The sequence below is a fragment of the Moschus berezovskii genome, chromosome 21 (genome assembly GCF_049115385.1).
Source record: "Moschus berezovskii isolate FMDL1 chromosome 21, NW_MosBer_1.0, whole genome shotgun sequence".
NCBI lineage: Eukaryota > Metazoa > Chordata > Mammalia > Artiodactyla > Moschidae > Moschus > Moschus berezovskii.
In genome coordinates, this window is record NC_142480.1 from 12,357,966 (window position 1) to 12,378,583 (window position 20,618).

Consider the following 20,618-nt stretch of genomic DNA (forward strand, 5'->3'; position numbering starts at 1 on the left):
TCACGTTGGGGGTTAGGGCTTTGATGTGAATTTTGTGGGGAGCACAAACACTGAGCCAGTAGCACCCCTCCTGGGAGCGGTTGTACAGGGGTACATCCACCTGAGGCTGGGGTCCTGCCCCGTCTGCATATATGTGGCCCTTAGTGCAGATGCTGCGGGGGAAGGAAGCAGACAGGTGTGCTGGGCCAAGCCCACCAGCTGGCTTCTGAGCTCGGTCCCAGTGCCCAGGGCATGACTGACCTGGGCAGGTGACGGGCCTCCCTTTCCTCATCTGTAAAATGGGTGAGCGTCTAATTGGGCAGTTTGGAGGATCAGAGGTGGTGACAGATGAATTGATGGAGGTGGTCTTTGACACATAATGGGGGGTCTGATTATAAATAATTTCTTCTCTTCTCCAAATAATTTTTTTTTCCTGCTGGTAGATAAATAGCTGGAAATCATCTCTGACTTCAAAACTGGTCAAACAAAGGGATATCTGGTGTGGTCCCTTGAACTGGGAAGGACCTCTCTTGGGTGATAAACTCCCGGCCCAGCACTCTTGCTGGGGCACGTTGAGAGCAGGTGAGGGTCCTCTCGACAGCCCGGCCGAGTCTGGGTTTCCTCCTGTGCCTTTCCGCAGGGCCCTCCCCGTTCCCATCCCCAAGTGCTTCTGGGAAGGGCCCCCCACCAGCCAGCCCCTCAGTCATGCTGAGCCCCAGCTGAAGGAAATGCAAGCATGTCATCTCTTTTTTTGGAAGTTTTGGTCTCCTGTAAAGGCCATGTAACATCATGAAAGCAAAATTTGAAGAGACCAGTCATTACTCCTGACCCAGCCACCTCTTGTTCCTTTTTGTATCTAAAGTTGCAGAGTTGAAAACGCTGTATGGGTCGCATTTTGATTTTTGCTTTCTGCTCGCAGCCTTATAGCGTAAACAAATCCCATGTTGCTACAGTCTTCAGAGTGATCTTTTAAAAAAATTTGTGAACTTTTATTATGAACATTTCCAACATGTATAAAAGAATAATAAAATGACCCCCCCCAATAGCAAGTATTAACCTTAAGTTAAGACTTCTCTTGTTTTATTTATTATTATTTAGGAGAAAAATCTCAGGCATATTTCTTATGTAAATAATTCAGTATGATCTTTAAAAGTGAAGGACTTACATAATCCATATGATAATATATTTATAGTTTCATTTTCCTTTTCATACATCAAATATCTTAAAAGATGATAAAAATGTCAGGTTACCACCATCCACTCTACCCCACCCCTGCAAAAAAAAAAGATAGGGACTTAAAACATAATCCCGGTGATGCTATCACAGCTGAAAGTAAACTTCAATAGAGGGTGATCCTTTTTCATTGCTCCGTGATAGCTCTGTTGGGCGTCTGTGCTGTGATATATTGGGCCGTAATCTTATGACTGACTATTTAGGTTATTTCCAGTTTTCTTGCTGCTATGGATGTCATTGTGAATATAATTGCCTTCCTACTTCGTATGTGTAGTTAAGATTTTTATCAATTCCATTACGTGTAGGAGTCTTATCAGTTATCACTGAATAACAGAACGTCCCCGAGTAACCACTGTGAGCTCACTGCGTGGTGGGCTGGCGGTTTGGGCCAGGCTCCCTCGTGTGTCTGTGGTCAGCGGCCGGTCAGTCAGGGTCTCTGCTCCTGGGGCTTGGCCTCTGGTCAGCCAGGGCAGTGGGGATGACCTGGCCACGTGTGTCTGTTCCCCTAGCAGGCTGCCTGGTGTGCTCTGGGGGGCAGGGGTCCAAGACAGTGGGCGCTTCCTAGGCCCCTGGAGGCGTGGTCTCTCCACCAGAGTCTGTTGACCAAAACAAGGCTCAAGGCCCACCCAGGTTCAAGGGGTGAGAAAGTGAACTTCACCTCTTTCTTTTTTGATTGAGGCTGTCACATAAACCTGTTTCTGTGAAACAGTTGCTTCTTAACTTTTGCTGGCAGTTGTGCAGACCTTTGAGGTCCTGATGAAAGCTGTAGAGCCTGTTGTGAAGAAACAACTCTGCCCTATGCGCGAATATAGATCCACTGAAATTCAGAGAAGGCTGCAGGTTGTCCGAAGCAAAGGTCCTGTGGATCCCAGGTGAAAGCTCCTTGTTCCACACCTGTGGCCTGGGTTTTCAGGGGAGATGGCATGTAGGTATCCTTTAGAACATGGTTTCCACAAGCTAATCCTCCAGGGAGCAATTCCATGGTCACATGAATTTGGGAAGCAGTGAATACCTGGAGATTTAAAATACACAGAAACGTATGAAAAATCCTAAGACGTCTTGCCAGAAAGAAACCTTTTGTCTTCGTTTGACTTAGCACTTTGCCCTCGATTGACTTAGCACTTTGCCCTCGACATCAGAGACGACATTTGACATAGAGCTTAATGGTGTGACCCTTGGTTTTCTCATCTGTGAAATGGGGACAGTGATATGAATGCCAGTCCATTGGCCTGGTCAGAGCAGCAGAATCCTTGCAAAGGATGAGAGTACCGGGAGGGGTCGTGGACTGGGAACCTTTGTGTGGATGAGTGTATGATCTGGCCTTAGCATCAACCAGGCAGGTCATGGACCCTTCTTTAGGACCCAGGAGGTCCCAGCTGTGCTGTGCTAGGCTGGGTGAGGGGTGGCAGAGTCACGCCCTAGCTTGGGGGCCCTCAGGGTGCTCAGTCTGGAGTAGACTCTGAGGAATGAAAGTCTATCCTTCATCCAGCCTTTATGAGTGCCCAGCTCAAGCCAGGCATTCTGAGGCCTGGTCCTCTGGGAGCACAACGTCCGTATAAGGAGAGGAGACTGGTGTGACTGGCTGACCTGGGGAGCCCTACAGGCAGGACTGCAGGGTGTGGGTGGGGGCTTCTGGGCCCCTTTCGGAGACCTGGTGTTACCTGTGGCAGCCCCGCCCCCCACCTGATGAGCTTCTTTTCTCAGCTGGAAGAAAACAAGTTTTGAACCTTGTTCAAAGCAAGGTTCTTGAAGGTTCCACCCGGGAGCGCCCTCGGGATGTCCCAAGGGGAAACTGGAGTGAATCAGGCCTCAGGTCTTGCCACCCCACCCCTGCCCCGCGCTGTTGGGGGTCAATCATTTCCGGAGTGCTTCCAGGCCACTTTTCCTGTTGTCGGTCTGCTTCTGTGTATCTTCACCAGGACAGCTCCTGTGGTCCCCCCTGCCCCGCCCCCAAGTCACGTGTTTGTTCACAAACATCCCGGGCCTCGTGAGAGACCACGAGTGTGCGAATCTGTCTGTGGCCAGGGTGGACAGGACCCCGTCCTTTGAGCTCTGGTCTATGCGGGGAGGGCTGTGTGGGTAACAGACATATCAACCAATGAGTTAAAGGGGTCAGTCTGGGGGTGAACAGGAAATGAAGTGAGAGCAGTGATGCGAAGGGGTCCGGGGACTGTCCCCAGAGTGGTCAGAGAGGGCCTTTCTAAAAGAGAGACTCCTCCTATGACGTGACTGATCAGAGAGGAGTTATAATAACTGCAGAGAGGCCGGAGCATCTCAGGCTGGGGGAGAAGCAAGCACAAAGGCCCTGGGGTGCCCCAGGGCAGTGGGGAGGAGGGCTGGTCAGAGCTAGGTTTGTGACGTGTGAGGGAGGGAGCGATAGGGAGGGAGGTGGGGGCCACATTCCTCAGGGCTGCCCAGGCCATGCATGGGGTGCAGTTTGACTTTTATTTATGTGAGAGGGAAGGCACCCATCAAATCACCCCACAAAATAGTCCTTCAGTTCAGTTCAGTCGCTCAGTCGTGTCCGACTCTTTGCGACCCCATGAATCACAGCACCCCAGGCCTCCCTGTCCGTCACCAACTCCAGACCAAGGTGTTGAGACTGTCTAATGTCAGCTGCAAAGCATCGCTTGCAGCGGCCCTGGGGCTGTGCTCAGTCCTCAAGTGGGTGATGGCCAGCGTGTGTGACTGTGTCCTGGAGCAGGCTGTCCTCCTGGCTGGGTGGTCACAGGGACCCCTCAGTGTGCTTGGGGGCAGCCTGGGCTCCTCTCCCTCCAACTGTATAACAAAATATCCAGAGTCGGCTTTGGGAAGGAGGGACCTCAATTTCAAGCTGCTTCTCGTACTGTCCAGCTCCATGATTTGGGGCAAGTTGTTGAGCTTCTCCGAGCCTCAGTTTCTATATCTGTCGGATAAACAGAGCACTTTTTAACCTTCACGGTTGGTGTGTCAGTTGAAGTAATGGATGTAAAGCCCCGCCATTCACTGCCGGGCACATTTATTTATTTATAAATATCAGCAATACCCCATCACAGGTCCTTAACAAATGGGCAGTAGATGGTGTTATTATCGTGGGGGTGGGCTTAACAGGTCACAGGGGAGGGAGCACGCTGATTCTCCTCTCTCTGTGGCAGGTATGTATGGCAGTGCAGGGGTACAGGTTGGAGCCTGGAGGTGCCCCCTCACCCGCGGAGCCTGGCTGCCCCTCCAGGAGGTCACTGCACATCTCTGAGCTTCACTTGGGGTTGCTGAGAGCCCCCCACTTGCAGGCCAGTGGGGGGATGAGAGGTTCGTGGATGGTCCTTAGCACACGGCAGGCTCTTGATGATGAAACGGTGACTTTTAAATGGAGTCCTTGAAGCCGAGCCTGTCTGACAGCCTCTTGTTGGTTTAGGGGAGGGGTGGTGCGCGGGGTGGAGGGCCGTCCCTCTCAGCCTCCTGAGCTGATACAGCCCTGCTGCTTGTTTCCTTTCTTCCTTTTCTCAAGCGGCTGCAGGGCAGCTCCCTGCCTCTGTCTGCCTCAGTCCCTTGCCTGGCAGCCCCCCATCCCCGACCCCCACCCCACCAGGCAGTGGAGGGAGGAGGGACCCCGCCAGGCCCTCAGACCTGAAACAGGGAGGCCCTCGCCAAGGTTAAGTGACCTCTGCTCCAATGTGAGAGCTGGGTGACCCCCAGAGCCACCCCTGGGAGGGATGGAGCAAGGTCGTGGAGGCTGGAGGGGGCATCCTAGGAACCCAGTGCAGTCCAGTCCATCTGGACCTTGGAATTTGGGGGTGGGCTTGAGTTGAGACCAGGTGGCTCAGGACCCGATGAGCCCCCCTGTGGCAGTTTGGGCTTGTCCTGAAGACTGTCAGAGTCCTAGCAGGCGTGTGAGCTGGGCAGGTGGAGCCCAGCTCGCCTGGAGGACATGCAGGGAAGTGTCATTTTTTTTATCTTCAGAGAATATAAATGTACTGAAATAGACAGTATAGTCACAATTCAAATCAAGAGGCAAGCAAAAAGGTCGGTCCTAGCCGTGCCCTTTCAGCCCTATCTTCTCTCTTGGAATTGTTCTAGTTTTTGTTTCCAGGATATTTCAGCAAATGCAAGCAAACACGTATCCATACGTATATCCATATTTACATTTGTGTACTTGGACTGCAAGGAGATCAAACCAGTCAATCCTAAAGGAAATCAGCCCTGAGTATTCATCGGAAGGACTGATGCAGAAGCTGAATCTCCAGTATGTTGGCCACCTGATGTGAAGAGCCGACTCATTGGAAAAGACCCTGGGAGAGATTGAGGGCAAAAGGAGAAGAGGGTGGCAGAGGATGAGATGGTTGGATGGCTTCACTGACTCAATAGACAAGAGCTTGAGCAAACTGGGAGATAGCGGAGGACAGGAAAGCCTGGTGTGCTGCAGTCCAGGGGGTTGCAAAGAGTTGGATACGACTTAGCAACTGAAATTTGCTATACATATTTATTTATTTGAAAGTCTTGTTGTTTTGACCCAACCCATGTCTAGGCAGATCCAAATCCTTGTTCTCAGATTTCTAGAGCTCAGGGTTCCTCAGCCTTGGCCTGGTTAACATTTCGGGCCGGATCCTTCTGCTAGGGGCTTCCCTTCTGATCCCCTTCTGTTAGGGGCTGTCCAGTGTGTCATGGGTTGTAGTGATGTTCTTGACCTCCACCCACTGAGTGCTACCCCCTCCCCCATTGTGACAACCAAAGATGTCTCCAGGCATGGGCACATTTCCCCTGGGGGCAAAATCGCTTCCAGTGAGAAGCGCTGTTAGGCTGGCTTTCAGGCCACCCAGCCACCAGGTGTGGGTCTGGCCTGCCCTGGTGGCCCCTCTGGGGGCTCCCTGTCCTCACACACACAGTCGAGGCCCACGTGGCAGTGTGCTTGTGGGCACTTCACATGGCTGGTTCTCTGGCCTGGGGGTCATGGCTCTCTTGTTCTCCTGATGGCGACCCTGAACCTGTCCTTTTATGCTTCTGCAGACCTCGATTTTCTCGTCTTTGAAATGGGGCTGACGCAGCCTTTCCCTTCCTCGGGTGCCGGTGCAGACTGGGGAGGCCGGACTGTGACGCCCCTACCCCCCAGCACCGGGCTCATCCTGGGTGAGACCTCCGTGTGACCTCAAGTCCCTCTCAGTTCCGGGCCTAGGTTCTCGTGTATAAAATGGGAGGTCCCTCAGAGACAGAGGGCCCAGGGCTAGAAGGCACCCACTGAGGGGAGAGGGGAATAGTGGGGGGTCAGCCCTTCAGTCAGAGCCTGCGGTATTTTAAAACCCTGAGTCGCTGAGAGGGTCGGGGGCTGAGGATGGAGAGGGCCGGGCTGCAGGCTGAGACCACGGTGCACACAGGCCTGGCAACTGTGCCAGGAGGGGCACACTGAGAATCTCTGAGTGGCCCCTTCTCCTCCACAGCCTCCCAAGCCGGCTAAGCTACCCCAGGGGGCCAAGAGTGTGGAGTTCGGACCCAGGCCAGCTGGGTTTGCGTCCCTGCTCCTCTCCCACTAGCCGAAGGGCTCGTGTAGCCTTTCTGAGGTCAGGTTCCACGTCTGTAGAGCCAGCAGTGCTGTTCTGAGGCTTCATGGGAGGCAGATACCTGTTGACTGGCGGCCCGGTCGTCACTCAGTCTCCAGCACGCTGTGGGTTACACTCTTATCATCATGCCCGATGTACAGATGGGAAAACTGAGGCACGGAGCACAGCCCCTGGCTGTAGGAGGCATACAGAGACCGAAGCCGCCCTTGTTACTATGAACCGGCTCATCCTGGGATCTGAGTCTGAACTTCAAAGACTCTAAAGACAGAGAAAGACTAAAGATGTGCCTCTGGCTTTCTTGGGAAAGGCCCTGAGCCAGCTGTGGAGGGGAGCCAGGCTGGTTCTGGGCTGGGTTTCCTGGGCTGGTGCTTCCCCTGGGCAGCTGCAGGCCCTTCTCGGGTAGCTGCCTGGCCCTGGTGCCCTGGTTGGCTTCGTTATTTTTTGCCTGCAGGGGCCTGCATGATCTGTGCCAGCAATAAAACATTCCTCGGTTGACGCTGTAATCACACTGCAAGGGACACTTGAAATTACATTCGCATTTGGGAAGCTAATTTTAAAGAGCGTTTTTCCTTCATAATTATATGCAATCAGCCAGCCAGTGTTGATGGGGGTTCTCTTTTTCCCTCAGCCAAGAGACCATCTGCGTTTCTCTTCCTGCCCCTCCTTCTATCACGCAATCGCCTGCCTCCGTGGGAGGGGGAACCCCAGCCCTTGGCTGCCTGGAGACCCAAGTGAAACCTTTCTTTGGTGACTGATAGGAGAGAAGTGGAGGGTGCTGTGGGCTCTGGGTTGGGTAGCTGGATGGGTGGGAGTGTTTGCTTCCAAGATTGAGGCCCAGGTTGTCGGAGAAGGTGATAGAATATGATGCTTTGGTTTGGATGTTGTAGGAGTCAGGATTCTTGTGGATGCAAGTGACAGGAAAACCCAATTGCGATGAGCTTAAGCAAAGCGAAGATTTCTTGGACCAGGGAAACAAATGGCACAGAAGCAGGCCCTCAGGCCCCAGACATGCCTCTTGCCCTTCTCGCTGCTCACCGATGATCAGCCTCCATGATCTTTGCTGAGTTCTTTAGCTGCTCTAAATTCCTTCCTACCCCAGGACCTTTGCATATGCTATGCCTGCTGCCTCACAGGCTTCCTACCCCCACCGTCTGGCTGCTCCTCGGCCTTTTGACCTCGGCATAGTCCCCCTTCTCTGTCAGTCCCTCGAGCCTTCCTTTCAGAACATGTCATACCTTGTACTTAATTCTGTGGTTTGCTTGTTCACCTTCTCCTCTGTGCTGGAAGCTCCTTGAAGACAGGAGCCATTTCTGTTGTCCTCACTGTGATCTGTCCACCATGGTGGGCACACAGGCAGCCTTGGATGGAAAGGTGGTTCTTGAGAAAGCAAGCCATCGGGAGGAATTTAGTTTAAGAAAAATCTTGGCTAAGAAAAGGCTTCATCTCCCCACATCCTGCAGCTTGGACCCATTCTTCTCCATCTTGAGTTCTTACCCTGCAAATTAAGGTCATCCCTGGAGAATTGTCCAGCAGGTTAACATCCTGAGTCAGGGAAGTGGGGCCCCCCTACCCCAAGCCACCCTGCCAGGGTTGGAACAGGATGGGTTGTGCGCATGGCCCTTAGTTCTGGGGGCACCCAGGTCAGGAGAAGGCACTGTTTACCGGCCCTTCCAGTTAGACTTTGACTCCTCAGGCTCCTCAGCTGCCTTCCTCGTGGGCTGCCCTCGGAAAGGGGCTGTGTGAGGCAAGAGGCTTCCGCTGCTGTGGATGGTGGGCAAGGGGTGGGGTGTCTGCTCGAGGGGGCTGACAGCAAGGGCAGGTGGTGGGGAGGGCACAGAGCCAGCTGTGCTAGGAGCGGATGGGGTGGGCGAGGAGTGGGCACCTGCTGGGGGGCAGGGATGAGTCACAGCCTAGAAGTAGAGGGTCACAGGCCAGACCCCTGGGCGGTGGGCAGGGTCGGCGGGTCCGCGGCCGGGGGTCCTGGCGGCCCTCAGGACCGAGGCCTGTGTCTGGGGTGGGGAGGCTGCCCTTTGCCGACCCAGAAGCGTTCCTCCCCCCTGGCCGGATGGGGCTTCCTCCTTTTGGTGTTTCTCACTTCTGCCCGGGGCCCCGGCTCCCTTTAGCCTCGGGTTGGCCGCTGCCGTGACACTCTGCGTGGGGCTGACTGAGGGATTTCTCGGGCTGTTTGGGGCCTGTTGCTATGGCTGCCAGCTGCAACGCCTGGCTGGGTGGGAGGCCGGGCAGGAAGGAGGTGTGATGCGTGCCTGCCATCTGGGAGGAGGCTCTGGGGCTTCAGCTTTTGGTGCTGGGGTCCTCTAAGGCCCCAGGCTCGTCCTCTCCTCCCTGGGAGGCCCAGAGGACCGATTGCTTCTTCTCACTGAGGGTCAGAAACACTTAGAGATGGGGAAGACCTCCTGAGATGTTAGCCCGTCCCCTCCCGCATGTACCTGTCTCCCTTCCATGACCCTGGCATCCTGCCTCTGCTTGAATCCCTCCCACCCCTGGGCAGTCACCACCTACCTACCTGCCTGGAGGGCCTTCCTTGGGGGGCTGGCCGCCCCTTCTACAGCTGAGCCTAAACCGGCTCCCTGCAGCTTGGAAAATGTGGCTTTGGGCTGACCTTGTGGTCAGAAGGAGGCGTCAGCCCCTTGGAGAGGGGAAGGCAGGCCTCCCCTTGCTCCTGGAGCCTCGGGGGACCCAAGCGTGTTGGTCCCCACTGCGCAGAGGTCGCAGGGTTCCTGCTGCCAGCCATGGCTCCCCAGGAAGCCCCTTCTGGGCTCTTGACCTGCGGGCCTCTCAGGGGAGATGGCACCCCCTCCGCCAGCCTCTTGGGGGTCAGGGGTCTGAGGAGGGAGTGCCAGACTTGGGGCGGTGGCTGGGCAGTGGGTGGGGCGCAGGTGAGAGACAGGTCTGTCCAGAACAACTCCTCCCCCCACAAATCCCAGAAGCTTCAACCCTGACAGACCTGGCTGGACCCCACCCTCACAGGTCACTGGACGGGTATGGTCTTTGCTGACAGACCAGACTTGAGACTGTGCTTCCGCTGTGGCTGATTTGCTATGGGTCTTTGGGTGAGTTCCTTTTCTTTTTTCTTTCTTTCCTTTTAACACATAATGAATTTTTTTCATCTCTATTGAGGTATAGTTGACAAATAAAATTGTAATATATTTTTAAAAAGGCGATATGCCCTGAAAAAAAAAAAAACAAAAACCAGAGTAGAAATTGTGGTGTATTTAAAGTCTCTGGTGCGATGATTCAGCTGTGCGCACATCGTGGAAGGATTGATCGGGTCTGTTCCCTCACGTATTTATTTACTACCCCCTTCCTTTCCAGTTCCACTCTTAGCAGGTTTCAGCATATAGTACAGTGTTGTCAGCTGCCGTCACCATGTTATTCATTAGATCCTCAGACCGTTTTCTTTGAACTGATGATGCTTTGTCTCTTTTTCCAGCCTCGCCCCATTTGCCTCATCCCGCCAGCCCCTGGCGACCATCGTTCTCTTCTCTGTTTCCTTGAGTTTGACTTTTTTTTTCCCCAAGTTTCCACTTAGAAGTGATACTATGCAGTATTTGTCTCTCTCTCTGACTTTTTTCACTTAGCGTAATGTTTTGGGTGAGTTTCTTGACCTCTTTAAATGTCTGTGCTTGAAGAAACAGGACAGTCATAGCTCCTCGTGCAGCCTTTGAAAGTTAAGTTCAGTGGCCATTGTTGGGCATCTTTCAAGCCCCACCTGGCCCCCAGCTCTTCCCCTGCCTCTCCCCGCACCGCCGCTTTCCCCCTGAGTGGGGAGTGAGGGGCTCAGGAGTTACTCGTGTTGCCAGTCCTTTGTTTGAGTTGTGTCCAACCCCTTGGAGCCTTCCGTGAAATTTGAGGGTCTTGGAGGCCCCAGATGAAGCCCCTACCTGTTTCTAGGGTTGGGTGCTCAGGGCATCTGAGGGGGCCAAGGGGCAGGGCCTGGTATCCCCGGGGCCTGTAAATGGGCGCTGGGTCGGCCCCTGCTGGCCCCGGTGTGCCTAGGTGCTAGGCTCCGGTTTCAGCTTCTGTCTGCTGAGTCTTTTCTTGGCAGCTTGGAGCTGCGGCCTTCAGTGCAGCCAGGTGGCCTCAGAGTTGGGGGTAGGAAAGCCTCGGTGATTTGATCTCCTCTCTTAGGTCTAGAGTTGGACCCCAGGGTCAGGAATGTCATCCCTTCCCCCAGTTTGTACAGCGAAGACTTCCAGGCCTGGGGCTTCAGGTCTCTGACACCCAGGGCCTGGGCCTTCTTTCCCATCAGGAACCCCTGTGTCAGTGTTTGGTTATCCCAGTGCCCCCTTTAGAAGTCCCATGGGCAGCATAGGGGCTGAGCTCCACTTTCCCCCTTGATGACTGTCGAGGCCCTCAGTGAACCTCTAGACAAATCTCAATTTGCCACAGCCCACACATGGACACTTTGAGGGGGTGTCTGGGATGCAGGGGATGGCAGAGCTGCAAGAGCCTTGATGTTGGGATAGACAGAATAATGTCCGGCTACCCCCAGGTGTCCTTAGAACCTGTGAATATGGTCCCTTATATTGCAGAGGGACTTTGAGATGGGAGAGAATCCTGGATTATCTGGGAGGGCCCAGTGTAATCTCATGGGTCCTTATAAGAGGAGGGTCAGAGGGAGATGTGACAATGGAAGCAGAGGTCAGAATGATGTGGCCACAAGCCAAGGAATGCAGACAGCCTCTAGAACTGGAAACAGCAAAGGCGTGATTTCTCCCCAAGCCTCAGGAAGGAACATGGCTCAGCTGCTGACCCATTTTAGAGCCTGACCTCCAGAGCTGCAGGAGAACACACTTGGGTTGTTTTCAGCCCTACTTTGTTGTAATTTGTTACAACAGTAATGGGAAATGAATGCAGTGTTCCAATGCACTGCCTTTTCCAGAACCTTCTGCTGGGAGGGACTGGGTGAAGGTCAGAGCCAGGCTCTGACTCCTTACCCTTAGTCACAGACCCATGGATAAGGTTGGTATTTGACTCCCAGGGCCTGCATTCCCACTCCCCATCCTGCAAGTAGATAGGGGTTGGGAAAATATTTGATTCAGGTGCTGTGGTTTAAGTTTTCAGTGATTGGGGGTGGGGCCAACCTCACCTTTGCTTTGATGTGATAGCAGCCTTGGTGCTTGAGGCAGAGGGGCCCAGGGAACCCCAGTGCCCAGAGGCCCTGATGTTGCCCTAGCTGGTGCTTTGCAGCCGCCCTCCTGGCTGCGCCTGGAGCTCAGCTCAAGCGGCAGTCTTCAGAAACCTTCCCCTGTCATTGCCATCCCCCAGAGGCTTGCTCTGTTCAAGGGCCCTATGGCTCCCAGCATCTCTAGGCAGGGCTTGTGGCTTGCGGGGGGGCCTCTCTTCCCAGGCCAGCCCAGAGCTGGGTGGAGAAGGTCAGCAAATGTTTAATGACAGGGAACTCTGTGCTCCTGTGCTTGAAGGCTCAGGACAGCACAGGGCACAGATACCTCCCTGTCCTCCCCCCCACCCCTGGACCCCCTGCTCCAGCCACAGAAGGTGGCTCAAAGAACCCTTCTTTTGGTCTTGGACTCCAGCCCTCAGGCCTGGAGGGAGCTTTCAGTGGTAAGGGAATACTAGCAGCAGGATCTGGGTAGATGGAGATACTTAATCTGCTGTGGAATGCAGCCTTTAAGCGTGTCGGCATCCCAGAAGCAGGTCTGGCACAAGCTTGCGCAGTTATTTTGAGCGTGTGTGGTACCTTGAGGAGTTGCTGGAAACAATCCAGACCTTGGGCAGGCTTCTCCCTCCCCCAGTGGGTCCAAAGGACAGAAATGTGACGCAGGGATTCCTGCCTTCCTTCCTGCTGGAGCTTACCTTGATCATTGGGCTGATGTTAAAATGACTTTGCATTCTTGGAAATAAGAAACTGCTCAGAAGAGAATCGACTGAGTCATTATTAGCCCCAAGGCAAGTGACTGACGGCCCAGAGCTGGGGGTGGCGGAAGGCACTGGAACCAACCCTTCCTGATGCCCCTGTGGGTCTCCTGTTCCTGGTAACACCCTCCTGCCTGCAATTTAGGGCCCCTCCCTGATTATGAAAAGGAAAAATTATACCACCTGTGTGCAAAGGGGTAGTCAAAGATCTGAAAAGAATTTCAAGTAGAGGATTTTTATACTGAAAAGTGGAGGTGTGTCAAGCGCCATTAAGGGAATTTCAACATTTGTTTTCAGATGAAAAGTCAGGGCCGTTTCCCATCTGAAGCGATGATGGTTTGGAGGCAGCGGGGCACATTCTTGGGTCGTCTCCACCCCTGCCTCAATTTCCCCACCCTGTAAATTGAGGAGTAGGCTTTTAGAGCGTCTTGGCCCCATACTGTCGTGTGTCTCTGTAGCAAAGACCTTTGGGCCCGGGTGGTTCTGCTTTCTTCCTGGAAGTGAGGGAAATTGAGTCACTAAGCCTGCCTCTCGCCCACATCCTGGTTCATGAGGAAAAGCCACTTCTGGGGATCCCGTGGGCTTGTTCTAGGTCTGAAGGAGCATGCTGACTCATGCAAGGACCCTCTGGCCCGCCTGCCTTCTCCAGGTGGGGCACCTCGTATGGGGGACGGGCTTCAGTTACCAGAGTAGGTGACTGTCCAGTCTTGAGAAGGGTTTTACACTCCCCCTTACCACTCCCCGCCCCCTGCTCCACTGCCCCCCAAGTAAAAAGACGTATGCTAGCTTTCAGTTTATCTGGTTCTTTCTTGGAGCTGTCCAAACAATTCCAGTGTTTGTCCTGGCTGTAAAATTCTCTTCGTATGTTGCCTTTGTATTGGGCTGTATCAGTTTCTGGCGCTTCTGAGAGAAGGGAAATCCAAATTATGAAACCATCGGTGAGTGAACCAGGCTGCAGCTATGGAAGCAGACAGGCAGGGGTGCTCAGAGATGGAGTGGAGGCTGGTACCCTCATTTGGGAGGTGCTTGTGAGCACCTGCCGGGTGTGTGGGAGAGGGGTCAGTGGTGGGCAGGGGCAGCTGGAATAAAGAGCAGGCTCTCAGATCTCAGGGGCTCATGGCCCCAGACTGAGCACAGAGCGGCCTTGAGTATCCAAGGCCTTGTGGCCAAAGGCCATCATTTCTGCCCAGGGAAGGGGCCGGGAACAGCCTCTCAGCATGTATGATGTTTGAGCTGCCCCTGATGGACAAGCAGGAATTTGCCTGAGGAAGGGCGTTTCAGCAGTGGGACCAGCTTGTGCAGACTTGGAGTTAGGTCAGGCCTGGGTGTTTTTACAGCACAGGGTCTCTCTTGGGAGAGTTTGATGAAAGGAGGGGCTTGTGCTACTCCCCCAAGCCTTGTGTACGGCACCTCCAAATGCCTGTGCTAGGAATCTGGGGTGCAGATAGAGGACACAAGCCCTATTTCCTCAAGGAGTATTTGTCCGTCAGGATAGGCCTGGTTAGGCTGCAGTAACAAGCCTCCGGAGAGGTTGGTGACAGCAGGTTTATTTCTAACTCATTCAGAGTCCACTGTGGGCCCGGATGACTCTCCAGGGCTGGGGGCCTCCCTGGGGTGTGGCCTCCCTGGGGGTGCTCAGCGCTGGTCCTCTGCATCTCGGCATCTCTCATATTCTCAGCACCATGGCCAGATGGCTCTTTGTTTCAGGAACTGTTCTATACATTGTAGGACCTCTGCCTTCCACATGCCAGGCGCACTTGCCCCAGGTGTGACAATCAAAAATGCCTTCAAGTGTTGCTAAATGTCCCCTGGAGGGCAAAATTGCCCTGGTTGAGAACCACTCCTAAGCTGAAAGTCTTCTTAATAAAAAGCCTTCTTTTTTTTTTTTTTTTTCATGGTTCCCAGCCTCTCTTCACAGCCACCCAGCCAGGTTTCTCTCCAGGAGAGGATCTGGGATGGCTTCGGGGGCCATCTGTGCCCCATGCTCCCACAGTTTCTGAGCAATAGGAGGACAGGCTAGAGAGCCGACCACCAGCCATCGAATGGTCCTATTTGGGAGTGACATGGGTCACTTCGGTGCACATTTGCTTGGCCAAAGTAAGCCACGTGGCTGTGCCTAACCTGGTGAGTGTGTGTGTGTGTGTCCAAGGGAGGGAGTGCCCAGGAGGAGAACTGTCATATGGGTGGACACCATTCATGTCCACCTTACTAGCTCTTAGCCTAGTAGGGACCGGCGGCCCAGAGCCAGGCAGCCTCCATGCCCGTGCACCGTGCTGGGGAGTGGGGGCTCTGAGGAGGGTGGGAGCCCAGGAGGGACCCTCAGGAGCTGACCTGGGCTGTGGGTTAGATGGTGATGCTCGTGTGGCATTTGGGGCCGTGGGACCAGAGTGTCCCTCCGTGTGAGAGAGGAGGCCCAGCCGCCCATTCGGGGAGCCCTGAGACTTCAGGAGACATTTCGAGGACCCTGCCTTCTGCTGGCCGGGGAGAGATGGGGCTGTGGGGGGTTTGCCTGCCAGCCTCATAGTGCTAAATGGTGTGTTATTCGGGGCTGGTAATTACCGAGCTGGCTGGGATGCAAGCGATGCCTGGCTTCCTACTTACATAATTACACACTTCCGGTCTCCAAGTGGTTTTTAGCTCTGGGGCAGGTGCAGCTCCTTTCTCCATGCCCACTGGGGGTGGGGGGGAAGCCCCTGTTTCCGGGTCGACCCTCTGCTGTGAGATCGCTGCCAGGTGGCCTGGCCGGCCTCCCTCCACAGCGGGGTTCTCCAGCCTCCGCCATGCCTTGCAGGGAGGCCGGTGGCCGTGGCCACGCCCATTGTGAGAAAGCGTTTCTTGATGAACCCGAGGGGCCCCCTTTTTGGCAAACTTCGATCTTCGGCCGCTGCTTTGTTCTCTCGGAGCTTCTGGAATTCTCCCAGCTATCACAGGACTTTTCTTTCCTTGTTGGGCAGAGGGCACCTCTGATGGGGCATCATCCCCTCTCCCCTGCTGATTTTTCTCCCTTGCTTGTCGTTCTCTTGTCTGCAGCCCTGAGTCTCATACCTGCCCTGGAAAGGTCTGGAAGGATTTGAAATTCCCCAAGGGTATGCTCTTCTTGGATGGAGGTCCCTTTTGCAAAGTAGATTCTCCCTTCATTGGATAGCCAGCTTCTGGAAAAGCAAGCTTATGAGTGGTGAGGTAGGCCTCTGTCCAAAACTTATGAATCCAATATTTATCAAGGAAATGACAGTTTTAGAGCTGGGATTTTCTCGAAGTACAGATTTTAGGTAAAATTCTTTTATTGTTTAACTTTTATTGTTACTTTTTTCTACAACTTTAGAAGTATTCATAGTATCTATGCTCCTTGTTGAAAACTTAGAAACTACCAGAAAATAAAAAGAAGCGCATGTCACTTTACTGCTGTGTGTGTGCATGCTAAGTCGCTTTGGTTGTGTCTGACTTTTTGCGACCCTGTGGACTGTAGTCCGCCAGGCTTCTCTGTCTGTGGGATTCTCCAGACAAGAATACTGGAGTGGGTTCCCATGCCCCCCTCCAGGGGATCTTCCCCACCCAGGGATCGAACTCATGTTTCTTATATTTCCTGCTTTGGCAGGCTGGTTCTTTATAGCTAGTGCCCCCTTAACATTGCAGTTCCCTCCATATCTGTTTCTCAGATATCCAAGTAGTTAAGTGGGCTTAGACATCCAGTTAACTGGATGCTCTGATGCCTGACAGGCCCTGGAGAGGGTGACATGGCAGCTCCCCTTTGAGCAGCACTGGGAAGCTTTTCTAGATAAATCCTGAGCTCCTCTATTCCACTTCATCAACTGGGTGATTGACCCGTGTCTACATCAGGCATCTTTATGCCAGGCCTCGGAATGCTGGCAACTGTTTTGTTTTGTTTTTTAATTGAAAAAGTACAGTTCTCTCGTTTGGGGGCATGCCTTAGAGGCACATGGCACAAAAAAGAAATGCATGAGGCTGCACAGTGAGAAGAAGGTCTCCTTCCCCTTACCGCTCAGACACCTTTGTCCTTGCTGTTGACCAGAGGCCGGGCCACAGCTGTTTTCTGGTTGTTCTTTCAGATTCGTTCTGCATGGACACAAGCATGCCTTTTGATCCAGGATGTTGTTCTGAACCCAGGTAACCACGTGCAGCCCTCAGGGTTTGCATCTTACTTTCTGATAGCAGTATCTTGGAGAGAAGGCAGGTCTTATGGGGCCTGGAGCACTTCCTCGTTCTTTTAAACTGCTGCATAGTATTCCTTTGACCACATGCCATTGGTTAGTGTCCCATCTTGGGGGGTTTAGTGCTGCGGACTTTTGCTCTCTCGGGCAGTGTGGCAGTTAACATTTACAGCCCCAAATGCTTTGCTTGTCCAGGTGTGTCTGTGGGGCGGGGTCGTGGAGCTGGAGTTTTCAGGAGGAGCAGTTTACTCAGCTGATGGCACGTTTGCTTTGTCTTCCCCTCTCTCACTCCCATCTCCCTCCCTCCGTCGCCCCCTCCTCCCACTTCTCCTTTGGTGTCACAATTTAATTTCTGAACTTTCTGGTTAGGACCAGATTTCTGGAGCCTCCTGCTTGGGAAACTGGGCTTTTGACACCTTTGTTCTGCAGAAATTCCAGGTGCAGAAGTCTGAACCCCAGCAGGCTTAAACCTTGTTCTCCCGAGTGTGAGGCATCCCACCACTGTAGGGACATGGTTTTCCGCTCGCCTCCTTAGGCCCCCCACCCTGTTACACCGAGGCCCTGGGGCACGGAGACAAGACTTGCCCTCTTGGTGCCTCTGAACCAGCTGCGCCGTGACCGTGTGGTGTGGGGAGCCTGGCTGCTCTCTAGAGCTTGCTGGTCAGAGTAATGGGCGATCACTGTGGAAGGCGCTGTGATCGCTCAGTGGGCCTCCGCTTCTCACACCGTGAGCGTGTCTGGTGTACGTGTGGCTGGATGCGCATGGAAAGGGGAGCTGAGGCCCCTCTTTTCTGCCAGAAGCCCCATTTGTCCTGTTTCTGACGCTTTGAGCTGCAGAGAAATGGTGCCGGCTCCTGGGAGCTCAGCCCCACTTTGAGTTTTTCAGTCTGACCTCAAGACCTCTTGCTTTTGGTTGTTTGTTTCTTTTATTTTATGTGTTCCATCTGTTTTCAAAGTTGGAGTCCTGTTTGTTTCTTAGGATGGGGGAGGAGGGTGGGAACTGTCTGGGCTGTGTGATGTGGACGGATAGGAAGTGACCGCAGCAGCTGGCTTCCGAAGGACGTGCGAGCCGCATGCCGGGGTAATCTGGATGCGGAGAGAATTCTCTTGGAGGGAGAAGCCAGGCTGGGCCGGCGCCTGGCAGAAACCCTTTCCACCTGGCGCGGGTCACGTGCACAGGGGCCCTTCCCCTCCAGGCCGTCCGTCTGTCCGTCTGTCTGGAGTCGCGTCACCCGAGGCTTCTTTCTCCCTCAGCTGTTGGAGGTTTCCATCCAGGCTGGGGGCAGGGGCTGAGCCAGGCCCAGGAGACACGGAGCCTAACCTGGCCAGTTACAGTCCTGTGGCAAGTTACCGTTCCTGGTGCTTCTGGGGGGCCAGGACCGTCGGGGATGGAGGCAGGGGTGCTGGGGCTCAGAAGGGACCGGCGCGGGTAGCGAGCCGACGCCTGGAGACGGCGCAGGTTCTGAGTGACGCCGTCCGTCCCCCTCCCATGGGCCTGGTGGCCCAGGGTGGTGCTGCTGTGTCCTGCCTGACCCCTCGTGAAATCAGGGAGACAGATGGACTTCGGCTGCCGTTCCTTTCAGCACTGCAGGGCAGCTGACAGTGGGGACCCCGAAAGCATCAGCTGCTGTGGTTTTCAGCTGGGGTTCCTCAGGGCCCCGGGCCCTGGGAATTGTTGAGGGTGGAGGGGTGGGCGGCAGGCGTGTCCCGCCGTGTGACTCGGTCACCCCTCTGCTGCGTCTTACCGTCTCACATGGTGGCCTCCTTGTGTGTTTACGCTCGGTGCCTGGTGTTTGGAAGGTGCTGGGCAACGCTTGTGGGAGCCGTTAAATGACAGATACCAGGATCGGCAGGTGTCACCTCCGCTGTGCTGTGTGAGGCGATGGGTCTGCTCACCGTGGCCCAGAGGTATCCCCCGGGCTTTGTGCCTCCCTCAGGCAGTGAGCCCCTTGGCGACCCGAGCCATGGCTGTTTCATTTGTGTTGTCCCCTGCGGGCCAGGCCGGGCACAGGAACCGAGCTCATGGGTTGAAGTTCAGGGGACGTCTGGAGGCCGGGCAGGTGCAGTTAGTGAACTTGACCCTGACCCTGCTCCGAGGAGGCAGTGTGGGCGAGGGAACCCCAGATCCTGACCTTGCCTGGTCGCAGCCTCCTCTGAGCATCAGGGGGGTGTGGGGTGGGGGGCCCCCAGCCTCTCTTCTCAGGAAAGTGCACGCAGCCTGGCTGTGGTGGTGTCTGTGGTCCACGTGGGCTCTGCCCCCCAGGTGACAACCCGCTGCTGGTCCATAACCACGGACTGGGAAGGAAGGGCGCCCCAAGTTCACCCTGTGTGCATGGGTGGGGAGAGGGCGTCGTGAGCCAGGGAAGGCTTCTCGGGAGCATGTCTGTCGGAACTGAGTCCGAAGGGCTGGGTTGGAGAGTGAGGCCTGAGGCTTAGAGATGCCAGCTGATCCTGTGCGGCCCGAACCGCTTGCAGTAAGGTGTGCGGGTGGGCAAGTCAGCAGGGAGCCTTTGTGTGCTTCTGTGGGGATCCGGACCCCAACCCCGGCTCTATGGGGTGGGGTAAATCAGGGCACGCGGTCCTGGATTGTGGGGGAGATGTCAGGGGCAGGGGGACAAGGTCCAGGCCTGGGAGGATACAGGTGAGGACGGTTGTGGTTGAACCAGGGTCAGAGGGTGGGCGGGGTGTCAGGGGGGCTGAGATGGCCAGCGATGGGTTAGCAGCCGGGCAGGACTGGAGGGCCTGGAGGCCTGGTCCTTGGGGGAGGGTGGGTGGGCTGGAGTGGGACGGGCTGAGGCAGACCTGCGGGTGCCCGGGTGGGAGTGGGGGTGGGTGGTTGGCTTAAGGCCATCGGTGGGCGGGGGGTCTGGTTGGGGTAGTTCAGGCTGGAGCTGTGCCCATGAAGCCCGGGCCCCGGGATTGGAGTGGGGGGGGACAGCTGGCTGTGGGCCAGATGGGCAGATGCCAGCCAGCCTCCTCTGGGCACCCAGCCCTCTCTCTCAGCCAGGAGGTGGCTCCGAGGACTGGCTGGGGGTTCATAAGCGTCCCCCTCGAGAGTGAGGTCATCCCGGGGACCACGGCCTGGGAGGGGCAGCCACTGCCCTGCCTCCAGCTGGCTGTGGTGGAGGCGCTGGGAGAGTAACCTATGTTTTCTTTGTTTCTCTCCACAGGAAGCGAGGCATAGAAGTCGTGCAGGTGAGTACAGACCGTGCCCTCGCCGCTGTGCGGGTGGAAGAGCCTGCAGCACTTGCCTTTCCCGCTCTCGGAGGCGTCTGGGCGCTTGGCCTCTCTCCACCTGCTCTTGTTTGAACTTTTCTTTCTGTGGAATCGACGTGATCGCTGCCCAGGGTGGACAGGAGTTGGGGCTGGCAGTCTGGTGGGGTTGAGGAATTGCTGTGCTTTGTCGGTGAGGGAGCGGTGGGACCCTGGGTCTGAGTGGGCAGCGGGAGGGGGCATAGCCCCACATCCTGGTCCTGGGTGCTGTTGTGGCCCGTCTGTGCCATCCTCAGGGGAACTCCAGCCCCTGGGTGTCTGCCTCAGCTGTTAGCCCTCTGGGGACGAGCCTTCTCCTACCCGGGCCACTCTTGTATCACGACCCGAGTGGTGTCGTCTCCATAGACCTCTCTTCTCCCCGCCCCAGGGTGTGTCCTCTCCCCCTTATCAGCCCTTCTCTGCTCTCAGTGGCTGCATCTGATCTTCGAGATGTTCCCCTGGCCCCTGGGGCATGAGCTGAGTCAGCAGAGACTCCTGACCCGCTGTGTTGCTTCACTTTGGGTTGGACTTGGATCACGAGCTCACTGGGGCTTCC

The 20,618-nt window shown here is 55.1% G+C and overlaps 1 protein-coding gene across 1 annotated transcript in view; it reads left to right on the forward strand.

Moving 5' to 3' along the window:
* The window catches only part of ITPK1 (inositol-tetrakisphosphate 1-kinase), a 153,914-nt gene that overhangs the window by 17,844 nt on the left and 115,452 nt on the right, over positions 1-20,618 (forward strand). The window contains exon 3 of the mRNA XM_055418412.2: positions 19,981-20,005. Within this exon, the coding sequence (XP_055274387.2) occupies positions 19,981-20,005 (25 nt within the window). The remainder of the gene's footprint in view (positions 1-19,980; positions 20,006-20,618) is intronic.